The 19598-nt window shown below is 44.8% G+C and overlaps 1 protein-coding gene across 1 annotated transcript in view; it reads left to right on the top strand.

Moving 5' to 3' along the window:
• The window catches only part of PITPNM2 (phosphatidylinositol transfer protein membrane associated 2), a 65225-nt gene that overhangs the window by 36016 nt on the left and 9611 nt on the right, over positions 1–19598 (top strand). Inside the window, exons 9-17 of the mRNA XM_029087081.1 lie at positions 2140–2384; positions 2891–3080; positions 4133–4252; positions 4593–4804; positions 9796–9971; positions 10370–10540; positions 13173–13322; positions 17386–17550; positions 19378–19581. Coding sequence (XP_028942914.1) covers positions 2140–2384; positions 2891–3080; positions 4133–4252; positions 4593–4804; positions 9796–9971; positions 10370–10540; positions 13173–13322; positions 17386–17550; positions 19378–19581 — 1633 coding nt within the window. The remainder of the gene's footprint in view (positions 1–2139; positions 2385–2890; positions 3081–4132; positions 4253–4592; positions 4805–9795; positions 9972–10369; positions 10541–13172; positions 13323–17385; positions 17551–19377; positions 19582–19598) is intronic.

Raw genomic sequence — 19598 nt, 5'->3', positions numbered from 1 at the left:
CATACACAAGCTTTTGCAATTCAGTGTCCTAGTGAGATAGAGCATCTTAGAGTGGCTGTACTCATCCTACCCTTCAAACATCTGCCTGTCTGTGCTGCAGAGATGATGTAGCTGCTTGCAGAGGGCCTAAGTTATGTCGTGGTCTAGCGAAGACCAGGAGCATGGTTTTGGTGTTACTCTGTGTGCCAGGCTGCAAGTTCATGGTGGTTTGGCTTTTTGATAATAGACTGAGAGTTCAAGAGCTGTGTGGAGAGTGGGTGGCTGGGAACAGGAATGGCTCTAGCCAGCTCAAGCTAAGAAAGTCACAGCCCTAAGATTCCTCTTAGAGCTCAAGATGGTGTGAAGAACTTCTCTTCTTCAGAGGGCTGTACAAACTCAACTCCCTCCTGTTTCTGCCTTCATTTTAGAAAAAGAACAGACTTCAAATTGAGATGAAAAAACCAGTTATTTGTGATTGTTTGCAAACAGTCTACTAAAACAGTCTGAAATTCCCAGCCACCATTGTAGTGATTTTCAGGTTAAGAGCCTCCATCACCAAAAGGTAGTTCAGGAACTCCTACCAGAAAGTTGTAAATAGCCACCTCCACCCCTAAACTAATCAGCAGTTGCTCGCATGTTCCCCACTTCCTTCAAGAGCAGAGGTTAATGAACTGAAAGAGAAAGGCGCCTCCAAATGACTGCTGATAAACCTCCGGATGACCTGAGCTTGGTGACTCATGTTGTTCTCCAAATGAGCACTTAAAACATTTGTCTGAAAGCAAAAATGGTGCTGAGATGCTGAGAGCTCCTCCCATGCCTCCAGCCAGGCAAAAGTTCACCTTGCAGGCACTGTAAACCGGAATCAGAGAAGATTTAAAGAGCAGGCATTAATACAGTGTAATGGTACTAAATAATTAAAGGCCATTCTTATGCAGGAGGTCTGGAAAATCTTTATTACAGACTTGGATGTGAATTTTAATACTTCTGGTGGGCTGTGCATTAAGACATGCTTTAACATTACCTGGTAAAAATGTCAGCTAGTTGTTAGGTTGCTAATGTGTGCCTGGGCATGCTTCCCTCCCACCAGGAGGTTTGTCAGGGGCTCAATCACAGCTCGAAGGACAACAGGTGACTGGAGATGCTAAAATGAGAAGCATTTGCCAAATGGAAAATAACTGCTGCCTTCCACCCCTTTTACATCCACTCCCAATGGTTGTTTCTTTGCCTCAACAGAAATTTGCCCAGGAAGTTCTCAAATGCTGTCTCTGCTAGCAGAAGGGATGAGGCACAGGAGGAAAGAGCAGTACCTGCTTTCACATATCTCAGAAGTGTTGGGGTGGGAGATTTTAGTCCATATGGGAGCTGTAAACACTGAAAGCCCTGATAAGAAATAGATATTAAAAATAGTTATTGCTCCATTGTTGTGTGTGACCAGTACAACTGGATCTTCTTGTACCTGCTCCTGGGGCATCAGAATTGGGCTACAGCTGTTTTGGCAGGGTGCTTCATGATGGCCCACCCTGGAGCTCAGGTACAATTCCCTCCTTCCCCCAAACTACAGCCTATCTGTTTAGGCAAGGAATTGATTCAACATAATAAGCAAACATCTTGGAGAGACAAAATAAAAACCTTTACTGTGTTCATGCAGCAGTGTCTAAGGTAGATGTTGGCCAGTCCTTGGATCACAGGGTCTTGAAGTTTTTTTCCTTTTCAGTTCCTCTTTTGCAACAGTATAAGCAAATCTGAAATCTTATTTATATCTTCAGTCCTAGGCAAGCAGATGCAGTGGCTGATTTCTTCCTGCAACTTCTTTTCCCAGTAACTTGCCATTTGCTGACCTGTTTGATCTTGTTTGTTAATTCTGCTGAATGTGTTTTACTGTCAACTGCTGCAGCTGAGCTCAGCACCCCAAGAGAAAGCAACACCCATCTTTTATTTCTTTCTTTTTCCATCCTAATGCACACCAGTAATGTCTTTAAACAGACTGTTGTTTGCCTCGTCCTTGCCTGGACGTGATGTGGTTAGTGCATATACTGTATGCACCATGTGTGAGCTTGGGGGAGAAAAAAGTGATAAAATTTGCATAAAATGCACTTGAGCCAAATGTAATCTCTTTGCAAAATAAGCTTTTCTACCGTGCTGTCTCTCATTCCCACCTAGGATGAATCAGTGCAGCCATTAACACAGCCAAGTAAAATCCACGTCCTCCTCTTGGTACTTCATGGAGGGAACATCTTGGACTCAGGAAGTGGTGACCAGAGCTCTAAGCAAGGTGATGTCAACACCATCACGACAGTATTTGACACAGTGATGAGGGTACATTACCCAGCTGCTCTTGGCCACATTGCCATCAGGCTAGTCCCTTGCCCAGCCATCTGCTCTGAAGCATTTTCTTTGGTGTCCAGGTAAATTGATGGTGCTTTGTCACAGAGAGAAACATAAAATTTCACTCTTGTTTTTTGTTTCTTGTATCCCTGACATGTTCTGCATTTTGTATTGAATGCTCTGACCACACTTTGAGAATGCACTTATTAATATACTAGCGAGGCATTCAATCTCGATTTCATACTTAGGTGCAGTGAATACAGTAATCATGCGGCAAGAGTTCTGAGATTGATTTATTCTAATTAATCCAATAAATACTGAGGCTTTAATTGTCTGAGGGTTGTTCCATCAATGTAACTATGTTGTCCTTGAAGATTTATGTTTGATGGGAGAGAAAGATTTATTAAGCTCTCATCCATTCACAGTGGAATAAATGGCCTTTCTATCTTGAGGCTTTTTTCTGCCTTTTTTTTTGCCCTTTTTCTTTTTTCCCCATGAACCACAATATTGACTGTACTGTCTGCAAATGGTTTTCCTTGCTCTGCATGTTAGGCTAAATATTTCCGATGTTTCTTGCCCTATCCAGCCTCAGCCCATATAGTTATGATGAAGGCTGCCTGTCCAACAGCCAGGATCACATTCCTCTTGCTGCACTCCCTCTGCTAGCAACATCATCCCCGCAGTACCAAGAAGCAGTAGCCACAGTCATTGTCAGAGCTAACCAGGCCTACAGCGAGTTCATCAGATCCCAGGAGGGCATGTCATTCAACGGCCAGGTGAGCCAGCAGCTGTTTATAGCCACAATGAAAGCAAGAGCAAGTGAAGCAATTTCCTTCTGAAGCTGTCTTTTCCATTAATCTCTCAGGAGGGATGGAAACATGACAGTGTTGAGCTGCAATAAGGAAGTGTTGTGCTTCCATTTCTTTCTTTCTGAGAGAGAGATTATTGCTTATGCTCTGTCGTGAACCTCTGGGATTCAAAGCAAAGTCTGAGCTTGTGCTTCAGAAATGAAGCTACAAAGCTGTGAAGTTAATCAATTTTCAGTGTGACACACCTTTCCAAATCAGGAATGCTACCTTTGTTACTAAACATGATCTCTACTCCCACTGCAAACCAAGGCTGTTTAAGCATTCCTGTCTTTAAAGGACCTTCAGCAGCTTGTGCTGCAGTTGTCGCAGAAGTGAGTTTCTTTTTTGAGATGGCACAGCTGCCACACCCCACAAAAGACCATGACTGGGCCTCACACCTCTGTGAGCAAAGTGACTCTCTGGCCCCGTGAGGTTTGAGCTATTGGACTAGCTGTCACCTTGCACTGCTCTAGTGTGATTTATCCACTACAAGCTTTTTCCCAGCCAGTGCTGTGCCAGGGAAACCAGACAGCGCTTTCCTACCCAGGGGTCCCAGTGCTTTATTGTGCCTGTCTGCTCAGTGCCCTTGGAGGCAGGACAGTGTTATCTCCTCAGGGTACTTGCAGGGAGCAGAAGCACAGGGAAACTTGCCTGAAGTAGCACAGGCAGCTGGCAAGCAGGGAATCAAGTTTGGTTTTCTGAGGCCGGAGTCAGCGTTGTGATCAGTGCCCTGTGTTGCTTTCGCTTCACTCCAGTCAGCTGGTGGGGGCAGGCAGAACACATTAGCTATGTGAGCTAACGAGAGTCTGCAGGGTATGAATGGAAGTTCATTGACAGAACGGTTTTACTGCTGAAAGAACTGGGCATCCTGTTATTTCAGCTTTCCCAGGTACAATCCAGCACTCTGTTTAACTGTCATCTCTGAACTGAAGTCAAGGGGCTTTTTTTATCTCCTTCCCTACTCCTGTTGCCTTTTTCAGGTCTGTTTGGTAGGGGACTGTGTTGGAGGAATCCTGGGATTTGATGCCTTATGCTACAGCAATCAGACTGTGTCCGAGAGCCAGAACAGCAGTCGACGAGGAAGCGTTGTGAGTGTCCAGGTAATGCTGGCTCCCAGTGTCTACTGGGAATGGGTTTGCTGGCCACAGCACCTCTATGGCCTCTATTTTTATTAAGGGTCTCTTCATGAAGCAACAAAGACTTTTTTCCTTATCAATGGCAAACGTGTCTCAATTTGGATGCATTTGCTCTGAACAGGGATGCTTGACCCTCTGGTGTGAAGCTTCACCCTTAGGAAGTGGTTTGGTCTGAGATACTGTATTGCCCTCAGCTCGATCTTGGGGTAAATGGGGAAAGGAGGATGGAAGGAGAAGGTTATAACATGGGTGTATTCCTGATTCAGCTATCAAGAGTGCTAAATCTGCATATTTCAAACCCCAGGATACTGACCTCCTGTCTCCTGGAATAACGGTGAACAACAGCTATTGTTCCAGCGGCTCTAATCTGGAAGCCAGCAGACACCTCAGCAGGAGCAACATTGATATTCCCCGTAGCAACGGAGAAGATCCAAAGAAGCAGCTGCCACGAAAAAGGAGTGATTCATCAACCTATGAGCTGGACACGATAAAGCAGCATCAAGCCTTTCTTTCAAGGTAAGATTTTGAAGGAACAGAACCAGCAATATTCTGGAGCTGAGACTGGTGCATCTGTGGAAACTGAATGTTGCTTTGTCATCCTGTGATAAGCAAGGTGGAGGAAAGTGTTTAATTTAGATTAGAGGGGTATAGATTTCAGTGTGTGGTATATGCAAAAAAAAATTAACAGCACTTCTGCTCAGTGGCAGCAAGAGAATCCAGCTGCTCTATTGCATCTGTATTACAAAGGCAAGAAGCCCTTCATCCCGTCGTTTGACAGCCAAGGCAGTCAGGGAACTGCTTTTTTGCTGTGCTGCAATTACAGGATGGAGGTTATAAAGCAAATATAGAAATAATGTGAGGAAAGATGGTGAAGCAGAACTGGGAACCCAGTGTTGTATTAATTTCAAAGCATCTCTGGAAGCTGATTTTGAATTGGCTGGCCTGTTCTTGGGAAAGGTGAGAGTGAACCGAGTATCCTTTAATTTTGGCCTAGTTCAAGCGTGAGATTGAATTGCGGTGCCCTTTCCTGTCGAAGGAGCAGGTTTCTGCTGTCATGGTGGCAGGATGCTCTGGATGAGACATCCTGAACCCTGGCTGGTTGGCTGGTTCATGGAGCAACCTTCAGCTGCACGTGAGGTTTGTTCTGTCTGACTATTTAGCAAAGCAGCTGTCCCCTGTGTGGAGCAGGGAGAGGAGATTGTATCCTGTCCCCTGCCAGGGCTGCTCTCTTGCAGCAAAGTCATGTTTTACATTTGTCACTATCAAAACCCCCAGTATCACATTCCTAAACTTCTTCAAATGGACTTTCAGAAACTTACCTGTTAATGTAATTGATGGAACTTTCATAGTAGCATTTCCATCACCACTGATCGTTCAGGGATTACTTCTGTAAGCCCAGAGACTTTTTCTGACTGAATCATCTTCTTCAGCCTGTGGAACTGTACAGCCCAGACCTTTTCCTCCTGGAGGAACTGCAACATCCTCTTAATCCCTCTTTCCCCAGGTGCGAGGTACTGGGGAGCAATGTTCCCCCACCAGCAAACACCATTATCTGCATTGCAGCTGTGTCCAAGGCTGTTTCCTTTGCCCTGTGCTCAGCTAACAGCTTGTCCTGCACTTCAGTCCCTCCTTCACTACTTGCAGTTGTTCCTCCAGCACAGGGACTCGTGTTGTCCTGCCATGTCAGAGGCCCTTTTGTAAAAGATTCATAGCAGAGAGAAAGTGTCAAAGTGAATGTTGTTGGTGCACAGAGATACTATATTCAGAAATAAAGCTGCATTTACAAAAACCACAATAAGCTTCTCGGCTATTTCCAGCGGGTTAATAAAAGGCAATCAGTCTCTTGTTCTTACTTTATCAAAACAGTTTCCTGTATTACAGGAGAAAATATGAGTCGTGCAAAAATGTGCTCTTTCTCCTCCTTGTTCTTGACCTCGGGGGCACAGACTCAGCTAAGGAAAGCAGGCTGGCATCTCACTGCAGTTTTACATCTAGTTTAGAGTAAGTGCTCTTCCTGACATAGGTAATGGATTGCACGGTTTGTCATTTCAAATAGCTTTGTCCTGGTCCTTCCTGCTCCACCTCCAAAGGATTATGCTCACTCCCAATTCAAAGTCCCTGGCAAAGGCTGTCTGTGTTCTGTACGCTGATGGATTGGTGCATTTTTACTTCTTTTAGAGTTTTATATGTTTTTAAATGTACTTTTAGACCTTGGGTCAAAAATGAGTCTCTTCCCACAGCTCAAGAGCAGGCTTCCCTCAGGAATAGGGGCAGGTTGAAGCTGCTGTACAAGCTGTCTCCACACCTCTCCCCCTTCGCTCCCTGGTGCAGGGGAGGCTGGGGTGCAGTGATTCACCTTGTCCCCTCCTGCGTGACAGCAGAGGGTCGCTCCCAGACCCGTTCCTGGACCTGCTTACAGAGCAGCACAGCCATCAGCAGAATGCTCCTTCGGTCTTTCTGTCACTAAGTAATGATTTTCCCATAGGAAAACCAAGCCCTGATGTGACACGGCTTCATGCAGGAGACTGGCAGAAGTTGTCCTAATGGGCACAGGGGACGGGCAGCCTGGCATACGGGGGCTTTCAGTCTGTGCCGATCGCAGAGTTCAGCCTGTGCCAAAGACACTCATTTTTATTCATGTATCAGACCTACCCGCTTCCCTGGGATAATGCCCAGCAAGCCAGAGCAGCATCTGGAGATTACAATCACACATTTATTTTTAAATTCAGTCCTTCTGCACAACTACATTATTTCTGGCTGTGCTGTACTTGTATTATTGTAAATTAGTTGATTTGCTTCTGAAATCCATAAGCTCTTGTTTAATTAATGCGCACAGTACATCTGCTGCTTTTTAAAGGGAGAACAGGGCACTGTGGGTTGCTTGGAGCATGACAGATTCAGAGTTCCCCTTGGCTCTCATTTCTTTGATTGCTAAAAAGACTGTTGAGTTCCCAGTAAAAAGAGAGAAGCTGTGCAGATTGCTTAGCAGTATGAGTGCTCTTGTTCCCTTCCCTATGAAGAGATGCTGTGGGGAGATGGGAGGAATCCACCAAAAACCCCCTTGCACCTCTCCTGCCATAACACATCTGCCATCGGGACAGTCCTTCCTTTTGTGCCTTTGTTTGAGTCACGTTGCTGTTGTCCTGTCACCGGCAAAACCGAACGTGTTCTAAATAACTTTGTATTCCTTACGCACAGCAAACTTAACGCGTGGCAGTCTTGTCAGCTGAAATAATTGTAGCTTCACTGAAGGTGGCTTGTTTTCAAATGTGTTCCAGCGTTGTGCGTCTTGGCAGCGTGATCTCAGGGAAGCTCGTTCACATCACAGGAATGGGAACATGCTCATTTTAGCTGTCACTGCTGTAACCTCCTGTTCCTCTCACTTTTGACATCACTGTTTTGACTTTCTGTGATATGTGTGTCTGACATAAGTAAGCTTGTTATTTCCCTGTGGTTGGTAACCAGGAGAATAGCACTGTGTGTGCGGGCACCTTTAGAGAATACATGACAGTGCAGCATGAGGAGGTTTTTTAGCGTCCTTTGGGAGCGATGGTCAGCAGAGATGCTGTCTCTGGGGTGACACATTATTTGCCAAAGCAGAAAAACAAAGTCCAAGTGAAACCCATTTTTCTTCTCCAATGTGTGAGTATTTGCAGCTGCTGGTTTGTTGAATGGCTGTCTCAGAGGAGGAGTGTGTGTGAACAACTCCTGCAGTGCTACAGAAGGTGGGGAGTGTGCAGCCCTATTTCCATGAGAGGTGGGGAGCCGTGCAGCCCTATTTCCATGAGAGGTGGGGAGTGTGCAGCCCTATTTCCATGAGAGGTGGGGAGCGTGCAGCCCTATTTCCATGAGAGGTGGGGAGCGTGCAGCCCTATTTCCATGAGAGGTGGGGAGCGTGCAGCCCTATTTCCATGAGCGCAGCGGTGCTGGGACATCACTGCCCAGCCGGGCAGGCAGAGCACTGCACTCAGAAGTGGCCTTGATGAGCAAGTGCTATTGCATGTGGGGGAAATGCAAGTGCTGGTGGTCACCTGGGATTTTGACCTGGGGCCACAGAGCTGGCAAGAAACTGTTACATTTGTGTCACCCCCAACTGCAGACCAGTAAACCTTTTATCCAACCCAACTATTGTGGTATTCATTTATCCTACATATTTTATAGAACCTGTTCATATGCTTTTTAAAAGTGTTTGCAAACACCCTGATAAGTCACTGCTGGTACTCTGTCTTCAGCTCTCTGCTTCTAATTATAACGACAGTAACCCGGCAAGGCTGCCATCTGAATCTGTAGAAGCTGGAGAGCAAAAGAAATTGCGGCTTATTGCTTTTGGGTGGTGACTGAAGAATCACAGAAACCCTTTTGTGAACCAGGTTATTAGTGTTACACATCTGTCACTTCTCTGTCTAATCCCAGATCCAGACTGCAAAGAAGCTCTTCTTCCTAACGTGGGGGTGGATTCCTGGGATTTTCAGCTAAGAGTTCATGCTGCTTCTTCTTCAGTATCCAAGGGATATGTGACATTAAATTTCAGTGTTAACCCTTTGTATTGCCCAGCCTGCACTGCACACAGGTTCAATTTTACAGAGAGATTTGACATTTGAAAGAGGAGGGGGAAGCTATTTGTTGTTTATATCATTCTTTTTAAGTACGGTTACCTGGAGTTGTTGGGCTGGAGTTGCGAAGTAGTTTGGTAATAATTTGACAGATGTGGACTCATGGGCAAAAGAGAAGTGGGATAGTCCTGGGTACACAATAAACACAATTTACCATATGGTTGCTGAGTTAATTACCCCAAATTCCCATTCCCAGTGAATGCCATACACGTGCATGGAAGCTGTGGTGCAAACTTGGTGCACAAAGATAGTAGAAACCCTCTTGCAGATTTTGATCTTTCTTTTTCTCTCTCCTCTCCCATTTTATTTTTCTTTTTCCTTTTCAATCCTATAACATTTGCCCAACTACTTCCACGAAGAAGAAACGGGTAAGCAGAGCTTTCCGTAACATTTGAGAATAAGGTGATGGAAGGAACTCAAATGTTGACAACCAGAAAGTATAGCAGTAATGTGTGTAATGGAGTGAATAGCTGTAAACCTGCTTTTTTCCCTGCTCTCCTAGTCATTTTGGCTTGCTGGTTATTTTATCTTGCAAATGACTATCCTGCTAGCTGGTTATTTTATCTTGCAAATGACTATCCTGCTAGCATCAACCAAGATATTGACTCCTCAAAGTAAAACCATTTTGAGGAGATAGAAGTGTGTAAATGAACCCACTTGAAGCTTGGATTTGTACAATCTAAATTATGCCAATATAATGGGGTAATTATTTGTGGGGGGAGGAACATTTTACTGGCTGGTAAAACTACAGTGCTGGGGCACGGTGGGTTGATTGACACGGTTCCTTCACTAAAGAGATAGAAATTATATTCACTGTCAATCACTTACCTGGTCTTCAATGATGAAAAAACAGCGTGAGTAAAATTTTGACTTTATTTTCTGTTCTTGTCCCAGTTTACATTCTGGTGTGCTGAGAAATGACCCAGGATCCAGGCGATCTAGTAGCTCTACTATGTTGGATGGAGGAAATATTGGAAAATTTGAATTTGAGATCACTGACTTCTTCCTCTTTGGTTCTCCTTTGGGTCTGGTTCTTGCACTGCGAAAAACTGTCATTCCAGCTCTTGATAGTAAGTCCCGATGTAAACCGCTGAGCTCACTTAGTGGATGGTGTAAGCACCTCCTGCTACAAATCCAGTAATCTGATGAGAAAACTGGTAAAAACCAAACATTTATATATAATATTTATTGCACCGTAAGGAAGAAGATCACTGTGTGCTCTGGCCAGTACTGATTATACAATTGATTTGCAATGTACTTCCAAACATTAAAAATACTGGGCAATTCTTAAGCCTATAAATATTGTAATAAATTGTTTCAATTGACTGACCTGGAAGATGAGGGAGATGATAAATCCTTAGCACTTTTTTTAACCCGAGAGTTGTCCTTTTTACAGACAAACATTTACAACATTCTAACAAATAACCTTTTGATACTTGAAGGGGTTTTTTTTTCTCCATCTTTTTAGTCTTTCAGCTCAGACCAGCTTGTCAGCAGGTCTATAACCTGTTCCACCCTGCAGACCCATCTGCTTCACGCCTCGAGCCTCTTCTGGAGAGGAAGTTCTACCTTTTGCCCCCTTTTAATATTCCTCGGTATCAGAGGTTCCCACTGGGTGATGGCAATTCTGCTGTTCTGGGTAAGTAACTTTGGATGCATATTAGCTGTTTAAAGGGTTGTATCCACACTTTACATGAAATTATCCAAGCAATTGGGAATGACAAGAAAGAGAATTGGCCCTGTAACATTAGCTTTATTCCCAATATACCAGAAAAGTAGTTTTCTTCCAACAAAATCAGTGCCTTGTGACCCATATGCCCTTCGCTTGTCACACAAAGGCCATCAACTGCTGAGAGTCATGATGTGGTGACCTCTCTGTGGAGGTTCCTGTCTTATACCCAGCCTGGTGCTTGTGGTTGAGACTGAATGAAACATAATTAACGTGGCTGAGTTTAGGACTCTGATCTCTGGAGACCCAGTGAAGACTAGAAGGAGCAGAGTCAACAGTGAGATCATGAGATGATTTACTTGGTTGCAACCTGTGTTTTTCATGGGACAAGCTGCTGCAGATTGGTGGGTTGGTGGCAGTGCCTCACCCTTGCCACCTTGGCGGTGAGACACTTTGTTTTCCTAGGATTTTCCCAGGATTCCTCTGCCATCAGTGGCCTCTTCACTTGCTCTGCCCCAATTGCAGCAGTAACAAAGTCCAGAACGGCTGTGTGCATGCCCTTTTGTCTCACCAGGTTGCTTTGAAACAACTGTGTCCTGGTCATGCCCTGCCTCAGCTCCCATTACATCAGTGCTCTTGCAGTTGATCGAATAAAATAAATTATATTTCCTACCATCTTCACCTCACTTCTGTGCCTGGACTCTCATGGTCTGTTGCCATTTCAGTGCAGGCTGTCATTGCAAGGAGCAATCAGGGAAGCTCACCACTGTGCAGAACTGAATTTGACCTTTTTGCTTCACCGAAAGCTTTGGTTCCCTGCAGGGTCAGAGCTTTGGGGCAGGAAGAAAAATTGCACCATAATTTTTCCCTTGTTAAAGGTTGTTAGTCAATGGCTTCTTAAAGCCAACTCTGCAGCCAAGAGTTGCTACTATAAAACTAGACTTACAGCACGTAAGAAGTCACGCTGGCAAACCAGAGTAGAGCATCAAAGCCACCAGCTAGAAAGATTGGAATTTGGTTGTTGGTTTGTTTTTTTTTTCCCCAACGCCCTGATAGCTTTCCATTTGTCTAATATTTGAAATATTCAGGACTAAATGAAGAGGAATTTGTGTGTAGAGCTGAGTAATTCTGGTGGTACTCTGCATCACTTTTATATTGAAAATACAAAGCAGCGGTCTTATGTATCGGTATCTTTAAAGATTGTATTGTAATTGCTGAATCTGGAGGTCTGATTTGTTAAATGAGCATGAACTAAAACCCATGTTTAAGAAAGTGAATAAAATACTTTCCACTGGCCCCACTCACTTGTCAAATTTAGCAAAGATCTTTCTGCAACACTTCTTAAAAATGGATCCACCTACAATTACATTTGTACCCAGTCCAGTTACAACAGCTCGGGGAATCTATAGCAACTTGAAAAACAATTTGATTTTAAATAAATTTCAAATTCCCTGTTCTCACTGAACCCAGAGGTAAAAAGTCCCTTTGACACTGAGCAACTTGTGTTCTAGTTACCATTGTGTAGAACAGCAGGGATGTTTTCAGTTTGCTGTGCCTCCCTGGACCCTTGAGTTGACTGTTTAGAGAGACACTTGCTATGTAATGGAGAGGAGTTGAACAGCAATTACCTCAACTATGAGAAGGGTAGAGTGATTTCAAAACCCTCTCCAGGTTTGAGCCTTGTTATTTTAGGAGATGCTATGCTGTCATGCTGAATAAAACTGACTAAAAAGCAGCTTTAAATTCTCTTCTTGTGTAAGACAAAGCCTCTTCATTTGCTTGTTGTAAAGTAACAGGCTATTCCTTTCCATTAGAGCCAAAATTTTAGTGTTGTGATTTACACATTACCCAGAAGAACTGTTCTAACCGTGATTTGCAAAGCTGCTGCCCAAGTCAGTGTTCACTGTAGGGCACTCCAGAAAAGCTAATTGCTGCTATAATTAAGCTATATGATTTGGTGATCACGTAAAATTCAGGTGTTCAGTTATAATTAGTTATGTACACAATCCTCTTTAACACTGCTTGTGCATATTTCCTTGTGTAGATAGTGAGCTTACTTAAAGTCCATGATTCTGAAAGCCTCTTAGACTTTTTTTTTTTCTCCATTTTCCCATCTCTACTAAATGTTGGGTCCCTGTTTCATTGCAACCAACTTGCAGAGTGAAATCGAATCCACATCCTTGCTTACTCCTGTGCTTTGCACTGTGTAGGCTGTGAGTCTGATTCAAGTAAATCTCCCCTTAGAGCGTACACTTTTTTCCCCTGTAGTAAAAAGCTTTCTCTGGATCTGCTGGGTATTTATGGATTTGGCTCATTGGAGAAGCTGGTTAAGAGGACTCCCTTTTCTTTTGTTGTTGAAATGCCATCGTTATGCTCTCCTCTGCCACCAGTTAATCTCTCTGATGTGAGTCTATTTGGAAAGTCACCCATGTTTTGTTTCTTTTACTCTATTTGAAGGTTGTCCTTTCATTGAAGACTCATAGTTGAAGTGCTCAGTTGTAATTGTTTGTATGTTAACACTTTGTGGCCGCACATCTGTTGTTCTTTGTCTTTCTGTTTTGTTTTTTTCTTTGTTTTGTTTTTTTTTTCCATCTGCTTCTAGTTGAGACAATCCAGAACAATCCCATCCTCCTTATGGAAAGTAGCCCTCTGGGTGCTCTCCAGCACCAGGACAACTTCATGGAAACAAGTATCCCTGTTCCTGTACTGAATTGGCAAGATGTGTCCAATAAAAGTGCTGGTTTTGCTGAGTGTGTGTAATCTACACTTTTGTATTGTCTATGGTGTTGGGTACTTGGGGTGCTTTTTGGAGATCGTATTGTTGCCTCTTGGAGTTGAAATCTTCATGCTGTGTCTCAGGCTGTGCCATGTGAAATAACTTGGGACTGTGCTGGGGTGTACCCAGTCTGGGAGACCCTCTGTGCAAAGAACAAGGTGGGATTACAAACTGTCCTGTTCCAGTGCTGATGCTGGAAGGGGAGACTACTGCCACGTACTTATTTTTTTTCCATCTGTGGTAGTTGTGCTGCTGGAAAGAGACTTTGGCACAGAAAGACCAAGTCCCTGGGTGGCCCTGCTCGCGCGGTGTACACCGTGAGCAGGATCCCCTGGGAGCGGGCTGGTTGTCCACAGCGTGTGTCTCCCCAGCAGTCAGCCATGCTTCACCGTGGCCACAAGTCTAATTAATGTCTGTGTCAGACCAGATTTTGTCCATTTCATTATTTCATGTTCAGACACTCCCTGTGGCTGTGCTGAATACAGTGACTGAGGCTTTCAGACCCCAAGGTGGCTATACGTGTTGGCTTTTTAAAATTGATTTCTTGACTTCGGCCTTAAAAGCAAAGTTTGATGCATTTGTTTTGCTTTATTTTCCATCATAAATGCTGCATGGCCTCATTGATTCTGGTTGTGGCTGGTGCTACGTCTGTGATTTTAACGAGACTTGACTTTGGTTTAGCTTTTTCTTCCCCGTGTGTCTTTATTTACCCATTCTAATCCCTGTTGCAGTGTTTTGCATTGAGAGCTTGGTTTTGCTGCCTTGTTGTCTTTAAGAAGCTGATCCTGGCTGTTTATGAGCAGTCCAGTACTTTATGTGGTCATACAGGATGGCAACATTGCTGACTATTCCAGAGGGTCTCTCCTTTTGTCTTTTGAAGATGTAGATGATTTTTCGGTACGCAGTTGCCATGTTGCCTGTGCTGTGATGTTCTGTTACAAAGCAGAGAGAAAGGATCTGGCACTGTTAATTAATCACTTTGGAGGTCACTAATGAAATGCCATTTAGCTATCATCCGTTTCCTGCTGTCAGGACAGAGCTTTTAGAAGCTTCTCTGCTCTTTACCTTGTGTGTCAAGAGCACAGTGTGACCAAGCAGTGCTTGGCTTGACTGTAGCAAAGTGCTGAATCCCAGTTCAGCCACTGGCCTGTGGGAAGTTTCCAGAATCATTTAAACTTGGGGACCACAGAAATGTGTGTTGCTCTTGATCTTCAGGGTAGTGACTACAGAGTGCCCAGCGCTGACCAGTGACTTCAGTGAAGCAGAGTCTGGCCTGTGCTGAGCAGCTGGCTGGCTTTTCTATTTTCTATTTATTTATTTATTATTTATTTTTATTGAACTTTCTGATTGCTTTCAGTATTTCCTGCTTCAGTGCCACAGCTCAGCCTGCAAATAACACATATTGAAATCTGCCATCCAGATACCCCAAGGACTTACCACAGTGCCAGCAGTATATTAGGAGGATGGCCCAGTGCCGTTCACTTAGTGGGGAAACAATTAGTAAGAACATTGACAAACGAGTCCATAAATGAAAAGGCACAACACTGAAATGAGTATTTAGGATCCGTAGGTAGGCAAAAAAAAAAGTGATTTTGCTTCTTGTGTCACCTTGTCTGGACTGTTTACAACAGTTTAATTTTTATAGGAGTGAAAATTACTCCTGTGGTGTTTCTAGGATGGTGCCAGAAGGAGTTTTGAGGTTGGTTTTCTGCTTCAAACTCATTGTATTCAAAAATTCCCCAATCAGGCCCAGGAAAGCAAGACTGGCTAAAAAGAGCAAGCCCAAAATACCACTGTTTCTTCCTTTATCCATTTTCTGGGCTCTTGAAAAAGGAGGTAAAATTCAGGCAGAGCTAAGTGAAGACACACTGAAGGAGCCAGAGCCATGATCAACCCAGGCAGCACCACATTTGGCCCAGCCTTTTCTCCTGTGTGGCATTGCTGTAACACTCTTCAGTGTGTCTTCCAGCTGCTTCCTAATTCAAACCACAGACCTTTTATATTTAAGGGAGAAGAAGTTGTCCAGGGTTTGCTGGTGGGGGTTAGTTAAATCTGAACCTGGCATTTCTCCTAGTGCAGCTGAAGCCAAACCTCTCCTTGCATCAGACCAAGTTCTGATGGTCCTCATCTGTGTTACAGCTGTGTTGGGGCACCCATTGGACGTGACACGAGGGCATAACTGCAGAAGGATCTCACAGTCTGTATAAACAAAGGAAAGGAGAGGAAGGAGTAACCAGGGGAGAGATGAGAGGGTTGTCCTATGTCCCCCCAAAGGGGAATGAGACCCTTTACTCTGGAGACCTTTGTAGGGTTGAACACAGCTCCTGGCTTGGCTCGTGTTCTCCGAGTACTGCCTCCACTTGAATTGTCTCCTGTAGCTCGTGCTGGTGCTTTCTGCAGTAAGAAAGCCGTGCTGGCCCGGTGGGGCAGGCTGGGCTATGGATACTGGTGGCAGCCTTGAGAGCCAGCAGCTCAAGGCAAGGTGAAGAGAGGAGGAAAGTGCTGAGAAAGTGATGCTGGTAATGGCCTTTCAGGCACAACGTGGGCAGTGTGTGCAGCTCATCTTCAGGTCAGGCTCCTGCTAGGGCTCAGATCTTGCAGTCCACGAAGCTTTTACATAGAGCAGCTTGTGGCCTGATTTTCCCTGCAGAGAACAGAACTCTTTTACCAACACTTAGCTACACATTTTCTGCTTCGTACCCTCCCTTTCCCTCTGCTGCAGCAGGATTTGTGTGGGCACGGACACTGCTGCTGCAAACTGAGAGATTGGAGGAAGCAAATCAGTAGCCCCAAGCAAAAAAGATCGATATTAAAATAAACCAGTTGCCAAAACAATGCCACATACTGGGATGAAATCCAAGGATATCTAAACTGGCTGAAAGAGGCAGAGGATGTTGGTGCGTGGGAGTAACGTACTTGCGTTCCCCATGGCATCTGCTGCCTGGCTGGGCACAAACCTGTGCCCTGTCTGATACCTGGGGATGAAGTTCAGATGCTGCTTCTCAGGTACAGCAGAGATGGGCAACGTTAAAGTTATAGTCAGTAGCTTTGCTTTTGCATGTTAGTGTCATACCAGTGCTGCCTGCTGTTGGCATTACAAACCCTCTGCAGTGCAGGATCTCGGGGTGTCCCACAGACACTTAATTCGACCTCGTAGCATCCACAGAGGGGAGAAAATGGAAATGCAGAGATTTTGTCACAACTTTCAGCATCTCTTGGTTTGCCAGTCCTGAACACGTTAAGTCCATTTCCCTCCAATACCTGTACAAGGTCCATGTGAGCATGACTTTAAATCCTCCTTTTCTGTATTTATGTACTAAAGGGTTAGGCCACACTTGATAAACCTCAGGTTGGGATGTAAAAATCCAGATTTGCACATTGTACCAAAGAAGCTCTGTTTTCACAGAGACTGAGTGCTCCCTGATCCACCAACACCGCTTGGAGATGTAAGTGCTCAGCACCAAGTGTTGGCTGTATCCATTAGCAATAAAACACAAGTTCAAATTTAGTCCCTACCAGGCATGAAAATGTTTTCTTGATTTTTTTTTCCCCCCCCCCCACCTGTTAATATTTCTATCTTGGAGATGTTCACTGAAGTCTAAATGTTTCAAGAAAACAAATAGCCCCTTTCTAATGTTGTTTTTTGTTGTTCTCCTTACCTTGGTTATTTTGTCTTGATGTGAATGTATAAAGTTACGTATATTCACATCTGTGTGTATGACACATGCTTCTGTTGTTGCTGCTTGAATTAAGTCTGCCTGGGTTTTTCTTTGGGGTTTTGGATGTGGTTTTTGAGCTATTTATTTGGCTTCTCTCAATCAAAGACTGCTCCTCCAGCCACATGTCTCTGCCTGCTGTGCTGTTTGCTTTCTTTTCAAACCAGAGCTCTGATGAAATGGTTTTTTTTTTTCATTCCAATCAGTTCTGAAAGGTTTTTGCACCTACCAGCCTTGTTTGCCTCCTTCCTCCGCTCGAGTTCATCTTGCCCAGCCTCTGTCTGTTGGTCTAATATTTTGATTTCCCTGTTTCAACTTTGTAGCAGATGTTGTTCAGTCTCATGGTGCCGTCTTCATGGAAAACGCGTCCCTGTCCACCCCCATTTCAGCCCCTCAGTTCAGGGGCTTCCGGAGAGCCAGTGAGATCAGCATTGCCAGCCAGGTCTCAGGAATGGCAGACAGTTACACTGCTTCCAACATAGCCAACAGTAAGTGTTTCACCCCCTCCGAGACTACCGCTCGCTGCCGCACCGCTCTCTCAGCACCATGCACTGGGCCAGAGCCACGCAGCTTCTGTCTGGCTGGGATTATACTTTCTATTAATAACAAAAACAAATTGAATTATTCTGCCTTCACTTGGTTTTGTCGTAGTCAGTCCCACGTGTTATCCTACCCACTGGAGGAACAGATGATATATTTGATTATAGTGCACTGTGTTATGCATGTTGGTCTGTGCTGGTGATAAGTTGTTCAAAAATATATAATAATAATTGATAATTGGAAGCACCATTTGACTGCTGTGTGTGGTGAGGGTTAATCCAAAGGGATTTTTCTGTGCTGCTGTTGATGAAAGTCGTGCAGAACTAGTAGGGATCAGCACTGCCAGATTGATAATGCAGGATGTGGCATGTGGCTTGATGCAGATCACTTCAATGTGGTCCACAGAAACGGGGATGAAGAACAGGTTTGGGTTATTTATTGCTTTGCATTAGAAATTCTGCTCTTCCGTAGCCTGCAGGGCAGCTCAGAGTCAGCCAGTTATGACCTGTATTCTGGAGCTAAATGTGGAATAAAAGGGATTTTTTATTTATTTTTCCCCAAGACCTTTATAACTTCCCAGCTAATGCAGTGGAGAACAACAGCCTTTGTTAATTGCTGGTTCAGCCCCTTCTTCGTTTCAGCCGAGGTGTGAGATTCACAGTCTGTGTCCTCAGGGACCTCTAATAACTCAGACTGGAAAAGGCTGAAAACCAAACAAATATAAAACAAAACAAAAAAAACCTTTAGCTCAAACTCTTGTCCCAGAAGATGGCAAAAATTCAGAGATACTCCATTCCTGGCAGGTTAGACTGCAGGGCTATGAACAACTCACTTCATAATTAATTGCTGAGGTTGTTAACGCTCCCTGAGGCAAGTGTTAGTTGCTGAAGGTCTGTGGGCACTGATCAGGGGCTGCTGTAACTTCTTGCCCTGTTTGAGGCAACACTCAGCAGCAGAAATGAACTCCCTGTGCTCTGACAAACGAGGTTTTCTTTCCCAAAGCACATCCAAGAGCTGACACCCCGTGTGCGTTCTTATATTTGTCCTGGTCAGACATCTTGCCAAGCGCTTGCTAAATATTAATCTGCTTGGGAAGAAGGCTCCTGGGGGAGAAGGTGTTTGTTTTGTGCTGGTTTTACACCCACAGCCAGCCAGGATGGGAAGCCGGGGGTGGTGATTGTTGGTTATGAAGTGTTTATGCCGGGGTCACGCGTGATGGAACGGTGGGATCCTGCCTCTGCGAGCTGAAGGCAGCATCGGGCTCACACAACACTTACCTCTCTTTGCTTTCCCTGTGCTCTCCCCAATTTAGCTTCTGGTTTGTGTGATTTACTCCTCAATGAACTTCACAGCCATCAAAACCTGTTTCTGAGATTGGAGAGGAAGAGTCCAGTCCCAGCACGGGCCGTGTTCCCACCCTGACCCCACGTCCAGCCTGTCCCAGGGGCGGTCACAGCCCCTTCCTTTGCCTTCCGAGCACCCGCCTGTCCTCAGCCCTGGCTCTGGCTTTGCAGCTCTTGCTCTTGACCTCAGCAGTGCGGTGGTTCTGTGAAGCCATGACATTGAGGGTCAGATGTGATCCGTGCTCCGCAGGGAGAGCGGAGGAAATCCAGGGGGACACCACAGAACCGTGGCTCCCACCAGGAGCTCTCCCTAAGGTGCAGCTTCTCTTGCACTGTGAATTTCTGGAGGATGAAGCCGTTGTTGCCTGTGGCGTGTGCACCATAATAATAAGAGTGATCTCTGCTTCTTTTTTATTTTATTTTTCCTTTTAGAAACCAAACATCACCTTAATCATTGTAGAGGGTTTAGCCTTCTGTCCCAACTCGCCCTCCCTCACAAATCCCCTACCCAAACCTCGTCCAAGAGATGTAGGCAGCATAAACATGAAATCCCTTCGAAGGGAAGAAAGTTCAAAGGGCCACGGAGTCAGGCTGTGGACTGTGCTCTTCGGATACCCGACCTGGACATCAAGACAGGTATTCTGGAGACATCC

The sequence above is a fragment of the Antrostomus carolinensis genome, unplaced genomic scaffold (assembly GCF_000700745.2).
Source record: "Antrostomus carolinensis isolate BGI_N321 unplaced genomic scaffold, ASM70074v2 scaffold32179, whole genome shotgun sequence".
Lineage (NCBI taxonomy): Eukaryota > Metazoa > Chordata > Aves > Caprimulgiformes > Caprimulgidae > Antrostomus > Antrostomus carolinensis.
This window is presented reverse-complemented; position numbering and strand designations above follow the sequence as displayed.